Source organism: Chiloscyllium plagiosum, unplaced genomic scaffold (genome assembly GCF_037043375.1).
Source record: "Chiloscyllium plagiosum isolate Xiang-an unplaced genomic scaffold, Cpla_swu_hap1 HiC_scaffold_13, whole genome shotgun sequence".
NCBI lineage: Eukaryota > Metazoa > Chordata > Chondrichthyes > Orectolobiformes > Hemiscylliidae > Chiloscyllium > Chiloscyllium plagiosum.
The window spans coordinates 20238006-20248089 of NW_028270151.1; the positions used below are offsets into that span (position 1 = coordinate 20238006).

Sequence of the window (10084 nt, forward strand, 5' to 3'; positions counted from 1 at the left end):
TGCAGCTCATTCCCCACACGCACCACCCACTGTGTGAAAACGTGTCCCTTTGATCCGTTTTACATTTTTCCCCTAAAACTATGCCATCTAGTTCTGGACTCCCTCGCCCCAGGGAAAAGACCTTGTCTATTTATCCTACCCATGCCTCTCATGATTTTCTAAACCTCAATAAGGTCACCTGTCAGCCTCTGATGTTCCAGTGAAAACAGCCACCTCTCCCTCTCACTCAAATCCTCCAACCCTGGAAACATCCTTCTTAGTGGGCGGCATGGTGGCATAGTGGTTAGCACTGCTGCCTCACAGCGCCAGAGACCCAGCTTCAATTCCCGCCTCAGGCAATTGTCTGTGTGGAGTTTGCACATTCTTCCCGTGTCTGCATGTGTTTCCTCCGGGTGCTCCGGTTTCCTCCCACAGTCCAAAAATGTGCAGGTTAGGTAAATTGGCCACGCTAAATTGCCCGTAGTGTTAGGTGAAGGGGTAAATGTAGGGGAATGGGTCTGGGTGCATTGCTCTTTGGAGGGTCAGTGTGGACTTGTTGGACCGAAGGGCCTGTTTCCACACTGTAAGTAATCTAATCTAATCTTTTCAGGTTTCACAAAATCTTCCGATAGGAGGGAGCTCAGAATTGCACGCAATATTAATAAAGCAGTGAATTACAGCATTCCAGTAAGATATACAGTACATATTAGCTGAAATGTATGTTTCATGTCAATTAAATAAGCATAAAAGGCTGTTTAGTTTGCAAGTACAGATGATAGAAATGTCACCACAACGACAGGAAAAAGCCCATTATTCACGCGCTCTCTCAGCAAGGAATGTAAAATGAGTTCGGAAACAAACCAAATATCTACTTTTCAATACTGCCACCAAAATGGTGAACTCAAAGATTCCAGACCCTTCCACCATCACCTCCTCCCTCCAAAGACGCTCTGTATGTCAAAGTAACACATGGTATGCATGTGTTTTGTGAAATAGATGTGAATTAATTGTTTTGCACATTGAAAACTGTCAAATTACAATGTAAGTGTGCGTTTTTTTGTTTCAACAAGGTTCAAATTGAAAGTACATGCAATGCAGACATTCAAGGAGTGGGAAGGTAACTAAAAGTGACTATGATGCATGTTATAAAAAAATTGTTTACTCAAGCTTTTAAACTCTAAATAAATGAACTTCAGTGAAACTGTATAAAAGTCAAAATTGTCAGCCTAACTTCAAAATTGCTCTTCCTCCTGGACATTGTGGCTTCATTCGACTGTGTAAAATGGGTGCTGGTAGAAAATTCAGCTTTACGAATTGCTGCACATACTTATTATTCATTATTGTTATGACAAAGACTTTACTGACTGAAATATCAGCATCTCACTGATGAACATTTTCAAAGTCTTATTTGAAACTCACTGAGCCCATCATGTTCCTCTTTGTGTTGTTTTCTTTCTTCAACAGAATAATGTAACATTTTGGGGCAAAAATGCAAATAAGAACACCAAAGCTGGAGGCCAAAATAGCAAATACTTCAACCGCCACAGCATATTTCCCTGGTGAACTTATGTACGCTGGAATGAAAGTTATCCAAACTGCGCAAAAGATAAGCATGCTAATTGTTATATGTTTAGCTTCGTTGAAGTTATCCGGAAGTTGTCGAGCTAGAAAAGCTACCACAAAACACACGCAGGATAGAAATCCAATATAACCGAGTACACAATAAAAGGCTAACAAAGATCCTACATTGCATTCAAACACGATTATCTCGCTAGAGTGACTAGTTTTTTTCAAAGGATAAGGTGGAAATACAATTAACCAGGCAGTACATATTGCACATTGCACCAGCGTAAGGATGTAAATTATCAGCCGTTGTTGTCTTGGTCCAAACCACTTCATCATGTTATTGCTGGGAAATGCTGCTTTGAACGCCATCACCACGACAATTGTTTTGCTCAATACACAAGAAATGCAAAGAACAAAACTAACAGCAAACGCTACGTGGCAGAGCATACAAGACCAAACTAATGGTTCTCCTATGAATATAATTGAAGACAGAAAACAGAGTGTCAGGGCAAAAAGAAGCAGGAAGCTTAACTCAGAGTTATTAGCTTTAACAATCGGAGTGTGTCTATAGATGTAGAATATTACGAATACACCAACAGTGGTGCAGGCTCCAAACAGCGCCAGTGTCACCAGAATTATTCCTATTATATCGAAAAATGAAAGAAAATCGATTTCCTTTGGAACGCACTGATCCCGTCTTTCATTAGATTTGAATTCCAATGGGCATTTTATACAATGAACAGAATCTAAAAAGCAACACAAGACTTGGTCATGATACACAGAACCTTAATGCCTGTGAAATGCAGGCATCAAGTTTAAGTGACAATGCTTTTGACAGTGGTGTTTGCTTACCAGTTGTGTTACTAATTTCACTTTGAGCACATTTTATGCAATCAAAACAGCAAATGGGTTGCCACTTTCTTCCTGCTTTCCTTGTTCCTTGATGGCAGCTTTCAGAGCAAACAGCTTTCGGAACCTAATTATGAATATGAATACAATGTTGGAGAAATACTCATAATATACATGAGGCAAATCTACAATATTAAGTCTGGTGTACAGGACAAAAGCTGTTTCTGTTACATTTGTTGGGACTGTCCTTTTTAAAATAATGTTACAGCTTATGGCCTCATTTTAAAGCCACGATGAAGTGCTTGGTTTTGCAACAACAAATGGATTCCAAGACAGTTTTAGTGAATTCAAATGCTTATTGTTACATACATGATGTGTTTTTGCAGTTGCTTCATTTATTACTGAAAAAGGAAACAGGAATGAATGAAATAAAATCAAATATATTTTGCAGTAAATTGCTAAAATGAAAATCAGATTCAGAATAAAAATCATGAGGTGAACATATCTGCCAAGGCCAACATTTATTGCCCATCTGTTAATGCCTTTGAGCCACCTTGCTGAACAGTTGCAATCCATTTCCTTGGTAGACTTACAATATCATTAGGGAGGAGCTGAGACATATTTGCAAGTCAAGGTGGTGAGTGGCTCCGAGGAGAACTTGAAGGTAATGGTGTTCTCATTGATTTGTTACCAATGTACTTGTAGATGGAAGTGGGCATGATTTGGAAGTGCTGCTTACATAGCATGGCTGAATTTCTGTAGACTATCCTGTAGATGCGGCTACAGAGCATCTGTGGTAGAGGAAATGAATGTTTGTACATGTGGTGTCGATCAAGTAGGCTGCTTTTACCTGCATGGTGTCAAATTTTCTCAGAGTTATTGTAACTGCACAAATCGAGGCAAATGGGAGGTTTATATCACAATCTTGACCTGTGCACTATTGATGGTAGTTAAGATTTGGAGAACCAAGAGGTGAGTTAATTATTGCAGATTTCCTAGTATCTGGCCTGCTTTGGTAGCCACATAACTTAGAATGATTAGTCTGGTTAATTTTGCCATACCAGGTATCCCCTGGGATGTTGATTCTGTTAAATTCAGTGACGGTGATGCTATTGAATATCTGGTGGACATGATGAGATCCTTTCTTGTTGGAGATAGCCATTGCTTGGCATTTGTGTAGCACAACCGTGTTTTTCACGAAGATAAATATGAAATACCATTCCCCCTGACAAGGAACCTATGGTTCCATTGCTCTAAACTTCTTTTTCCAAATCTATTCAACCACTTTTCATATATGTTTAGATGATTACATCTTTGTTTCAACATTAATTTGTTCATTTAGTGTAATTTAGGATATATTTACATTTCTAACTCTTGGACTTAAACTGCAATATCTTACATTTTTGTCATTTCTAACTTTATCAGTAATATGGAAAGACATTCTGCTGTTTAAATGGGTGGAAATAAAATATTGCTCTGCTCTTTCATTCTGAGTTGATTCAACTAAACGACTTTTGAAGTGGTGAGCAGAATGTTTTGATTTAAAAATGCTTGGTAAGTACTAATTTTAGTCAACAACAGGAAGTAAGCAATAGTACCTATTTGATACAACAATCACCATTTTGCTTCTCCATTTCAGGAAAGAAAATTGAAATTAATAATCAGGCAGTTCATAAAAAAAAAGGATGGTTCTGCACAGATCTTACCGACTTCTGACCACCACTCCAAATAATTGCCTTTTCTGTTATTGAAAATTCCTCGCCAAAACGAGCTGATCCATCATAGTGTCCAACATTTACAATGTCAATGGCACCGAGGGCATTTGGTTGCCAGTTCACAATGTCATATGTTGGGACTGGGTCTCCATTTTCATCAAAATAAACCTTTTCACCAATCTTGGTTATAAAATGCGCTGTTCTCATGTAATATAGCAACTTAAAAAAAAAACAAAATTGGAACATGTTTACGTTAATTGCAATAGTTCAACTGTGAGTTTGAGCATATTGGATATATATATATATATATATATATATGAATTCAGTCATCAAACTACATTAAATGTTCCTTACCTGCCATGGTTGAAAATTTGAAAGATTTGCACAACTCCCATTGGGGAAAGGCCCTTCACCAGTTTTACATGACACCATACTATGGAGTGCATGAGCTATAGCATAAGTTGCTTTGTAAACATTGTAAGTGACTCTGTATTGCGTGACATCAGTAAATTCATTTTGGACAAACTGCAGATTTTCTCTTCCTGTGCATTCCTTTAGACCTGATTCATTTTGTCGAGAACCTGTTTTGTTTCCACCACTTAGATGGCAGCCGAAACAACTTTCCCAAAACTTTTTCACCAAGAGGTTACCTGGATACTGTGATGGATGAACTTTCATTAGGAACTCCCTCAACCTTGGTATGCTGACTTTGCGAATTGCAACTCCAATCGCACCAGAAGCAATCTTTTTACTTTCCTCCGGAGGAAGAAGCAATGTGGAAATCCATGATTCACTTCCAATCCATTGTATGCCACTAACATTTTGTCTAATCATTTCTTTTAATAGAGTACGCATGCTTGATTCACCCACAAATGCAATGACAACTTTTGTAGTAGAGGTTTTTATGGTGTTAATTGTTTTCAGTAATTTCTCTCGAGTGTATTTTTTATGAAACGACTCGGAAAAAGCTATACAAATGCCTAATTGTTGAACTGCCTCTTCAAATGCTTGCATTCCAAAGTTTCCATAGTCATTGTCAGTCTTAACTGTCCCAATCCAGGTCCATCCAAAATGTTTCACCAGCTGGGCTAATGCTCTAGCCTGATAGTAATCACTCGGTATTGTTCGAAAAAATGATGGATATTCCTTCCTGTTGCTAAGGCACGCACAGGTCGAAAAGTAGCTAACCTGTCACAAATAAAGCAAAAACGTATGGGTTTCGGTCATAATTTGTGCTTTTTCATCATATCAAGGCATAGATATTGGCGAAGAAGAACAAAGAGCATCAAGGTCCATCTTAAATGCATAATAACTGACATATTTCATAATTTCAAAACGTCCCATTTAAATATTTTCTGCCAATGTTCATTCCAAGCATTGATTTTTCTTGATTCACCTTGTCCCAGTTGCAATCACACACAATGCCCATTCCTCACGAATTAACATGAAGAACATAATTAACCATTCTCTCTCTTTCTCTCTCTTTCCCTGCCTCCTTTTACAAGCTACTTGGGGTTAATTCTGCATTTTCTTAATCTCTTTTGGAGGGTCACTGTTGATCTGGCATTTTGTCCCTTCGCATTTAAGTCAATGGAAAAGCAAGGTGTAGGATACGTGGATCATTCTGCATGCTGTACATTACACAATGGTCCAAACATAGATTCCTCTTCATCAAACCCTTTATATCTTCATCAGCATGCTCAACATTGCTTTTGAAGAATGCAACTTTGAAGAATTTTTCCCACTTCTGGCACCAAAATTAAGCTCACTGCCTTTCAGTCATTAAATATATATGCCCTAGTGAATCGAAACTGAAACATTGTGTTGTAGACTTATTTCACCTGATAATATAATATCTGTGTTGTATAATTTATCCTTCTATTTATTGTGCTGTCTGCTGCTGGGCAGGCTTTCTGCAAATTTCACTCATATGCAATATTGTTTACCTATCCGGTTTACAACTACTTAATTTCAAAAGTTCAATGAATAACTATCTGTATTAACCCTTCATTCTCTGAATTTTGCAATGGAGTTGATCACTCATAATGTAATGTAAGCTATTTTTCTTAGTTTTTGTCTCTTGTAGAATATTTTTCTGTCTTTACTCAGATGAAGGGTTGTCTTTGTCATAGCCTTCGAATCATGGTCACAGAGTCATACGGCACTGAAACAGACTCTTCAGTCCAAACAGTCCATGGCTAACATCATCCCAAACTGAATTAGTCTCACCTGCCCCCTCCTGGCCCATTTCCCTCCAAACCTTTCCTATTCATTATCCTATCCAAATGTCTTTTAAATATTGTAACTGTACCCACATCCACTATTTACTCTGGAATTTCATTTCATACGCAAGCTACCCTCTGTGAAAAAAAAAGTCCCCATGCCTTTTTTTAAAAAAATGTGCCCCTAATCTTGAAATTCCCCTATTCTCGGGAAAACAACCAACCACTAACGCAAAATTTATTCCTCATGAGATCATCAACTCCTATAAGGTCACCTCTCAGTCTTCTAAATTCCAGTGAAAATATTCCCAGCATATGCAGCCTTTCTTTAAAACTCAATTCTTCCGTATTAACCAACTCTGGTTAATCTCTTCTGAATCCTCTCCAGGTTAATCACAATCTTCCTACAATTGAGCGACCAGAACTGGTTCCAGAACTCCAGGAGCGGTCACACCAATGTCCTGTGCAACGTCAACATGCTTTCCCAACTTCAATACTCAGCTCCAGGGTGCTAAATTCACTCTGACATTCGCTAATTTTTGAAGTTACTGAGTGAATCCTCATTGAAATCACTACAAGCTGAATGTGACTATTCCCAGAATCAGGTGCCAGGTTTAAGGATAGGCTGAAGTGCTAGCCATTTCGTTTTTGAAGACTGACATAGAATTTAATGATTAAATACTGTTGTGCTCAAAATTTAATACAGTTACTCTCTCCACAGATGTGTTTGACCTGCCCAGTATTTCCAACATTGTCTGTTCTTGCCTTGAATCATGGTTCATTGGCGAGAGCAAATGAGTAAACACTGAAAACCTGAATCATGGGGTTCACTTAGCTGATGACCTGTTTTAACAAATGGGTTAAAGTCTCAGTTAAGTTTTGAAAATCAAGTGATTTTACATTTAAGGAAGTCACTTACATGGGTGGATTGATCACTCATAAGTTAACATGGTTCATGATATGAACACATCAAGATATTGACAAACAGATGCAGTTAAGAAAAATTGCTTCTGGCTGTTGTGGCGCAGTGGTCGAGCCCCAACCTCTGAATAAAATGTCATCTCATGTTGACTAGAGATTATGATAGTATCAATTACAGGTTGATTGAAAATTAAGTGAATGTCTGGTAACATAGTTAGTTTAATTATTTAGGATGTGGTTCATTTAACAAATGGTGAATCTCTTAGAATGACCAATGAGTGAAGGTGCAGATGTGCAAATGTCATCAGCATTTGGGCATGACAATCAGTGGAGATTAATTTCAAGGATACAAATGTAGGGAATCTAATCTAATCTAATCCAATTTGGAAAATAAAGATAGCCCCAGTAACAGTGACCATGAAGTTATGTTTTGTTCCATACAATGTGATTCACTCTTAACCTCCTTCACAGATGATCTTGGAAGCCATTTAACTCAAGGGTAACTGGGGACAAAATTCAAATATTGGTTTTGCCAGTGTAGCCCATATTTCAGAAAAGGATAAAACTTGATTAAAATTGTCAATTTTTGTAAACATTTTCTTCCCCATCATTTTCTTCTATTCATCACAAGTTTCTGAAATGATACTTGTGATGAAGTATCTTCGGAGAGGAAGAATTACAGCCAAGTTATAAAGCTATAGCTCGACCAAGCCAAAGAGCAATCAACAGATGGATCGTCTCACCATCCTGAATAACATTCTGAAGAGGATGTAACTGATGATTTCAGTTTGTTTTAAATCACGAATAATCATTTCTACTTTTGTATAGATGATGGAATAACTGTCACCTACAACATCATATCATATACTGTTGACACATATTTGCATAACCGATTTATTAAACGTCATATCTTACCATAGGGATTCTGAAGGCACCGATAGATGGTGCTATTGCTAAAGACTGCGTAGATCCAGAATCAGCAACAATCGCAGAAGCAATGGAGGAGCTTTTACAGTGAACAGACGGCACACTTGCTTCAGGTTTGTTCAGTAATGCCAAAGCTGCTTTTAACGATAACTGGGCCAACTTACAAGAATCATATATGCGGTATCCCAGTGTGACACCAGGAAGCAGAGCTGTATCATTATTTATTTCCTCGATTGCAAAAATCATCGCCAGTGCAAAACGAAAAGGTCTGAACTGAAATCTGCAGACAAGGTGAAGAAACAAGATTTTAAATAACACAGAAAATGACATTGACAGTTATATTAGGGGGCTCACCACTTAGCTAATTTAGCTATGATTCAGTGGTATCACCACTTTCTCTAAACAGGCAGTTGGTGGATATATGCTACAACATAGACCTTGAGCACAAGAGCTTAACTGACATTAGATGAAGACCTGACAATTTGCCCAATTTCAAATAAGACATGAAAGGGATCCCCGATCCTCCCTCTTCAATCCAATAAAAGAATTTCTAGGAAGATTAGGAGAGCTTTCATAGTGCCTTACCTGATAAGTATCTCTCACTGGAAAATGCTAAAAGAGGTTTCTGAGTTTTGATTACAATATTGATTGTGAGAGCTTACACTGTGTATATTGATTGTAGTTTTACCAATCTTACAACATTGACTGGATTACAAAAGTACCTGATTGGTTATAAATAACTTTGGGATGGACCACAAAAATGAAGTGAATGATTTTCTTTACAATTTTGAATTTTCAGATTAATTCAGAAAATGAAGCAGTATGAGGTCAGATGTTATCCATTTTACTAAACAAATTGCAGTGTTTGATGGCACCCACTAACCTGAGGCATTTTGCTCTCTCCGGATGATTGCTAAACGTGAAGTGCTGATGCTCAACGTGGTAAGAATGCATGCCAAAAATTCCACCCAATGTGATATCTCCATCCTTCGACAAGCCCAGTAAATCAAACCTACCCCAACGTTTGCAAGCCTGCTCATTAGTAGACCATACCAAGGCAACGGCAGAATTCACCACTAAAAAGAACCAATAATGCATATTTGACAAGACAAGAAATTATCTTTGGCTTACAGCAGGATGACTAATTTTTATAAGCTCCAGGTATTTCTGTGAAAATTGTCTTAATGAGGTGCTGAATCAATTTCCACCTCTGTTGAACATAAACAAATTAGTTGGATACTCTCTTAAGAAACCACGTTATCACTTTTCACAACATGTGAATCTCAAAGGAAATAATTACAAATGTATCCACCTGTGACCTTTCAATCCAATTGAGGCAGATGGTGGCACACTTACCAGAAGGGCCATCTCAGAAGGAATGTGGGGTCAGACAACTGCCCGACAAGTTTGCCATTCACCCAAAACTATGTGGGTTTCCTCCAAGTACTCCAGTTTCCTCCCACAGTCCAAAGATGTATGATTCCAAGGGTTCTCAGAACTCTGATGTGGTCTTCCAGGGGAAAACTTGGAGATAGATTTTTCCAAAGTAATTCAAAACTGCAAAAGAAGAAGTCCAGTGCCCACAATTGCTAGCGATGAGAACAGTATATTAATCTTGCTGATTTCATTTCTCATCCTTCCTTCTTTTACTCTGTCTCTATAAATGTTAGCAATGATTAGCTGTTCACCAGTGCATTTTTGCTTCAACAACAAAGAAGGGCTGAAGTTTGCACTGTTTCCAAACCACTATAATTCATTGCAACTCTGTTCAAGCTTGCAAATAGGGACTTTGGTTATCTGAAATTATTCCAAATTGATTCCAGCTTTTTTCTTGTCAACTGAGTTCATGCAAACTGCTTTGTCCTGGATTGTGTCAAAACATTTGAGTGTTTCTGGAGAATTATT

At 38.0% G+C, this 10084-nt stretch overlaps 1 protein-coding gene across 1 annotated transcript; it reads right to left on the minus strand.

Annotated features, from left to right (window-relative positions):
- Positions 1–1359: 1359 nt before the first annotated feature.
- On the minus strand, positions 1360–9133 carry LOC122555655 (extracellular calcium-sensing receptor-like). The gene is given in 6 exon segments (XM_087993217.1): positions 1360–2291; positions 2398–2521; positions 4101–4328; positions 4464–5297; positions 8168–8459; positions 9063–9133. Coding segments are annotated over 6 exon segments (2481 nt in total).
- Positions 9134–10084: the final 951 nt, after the last annotated feature.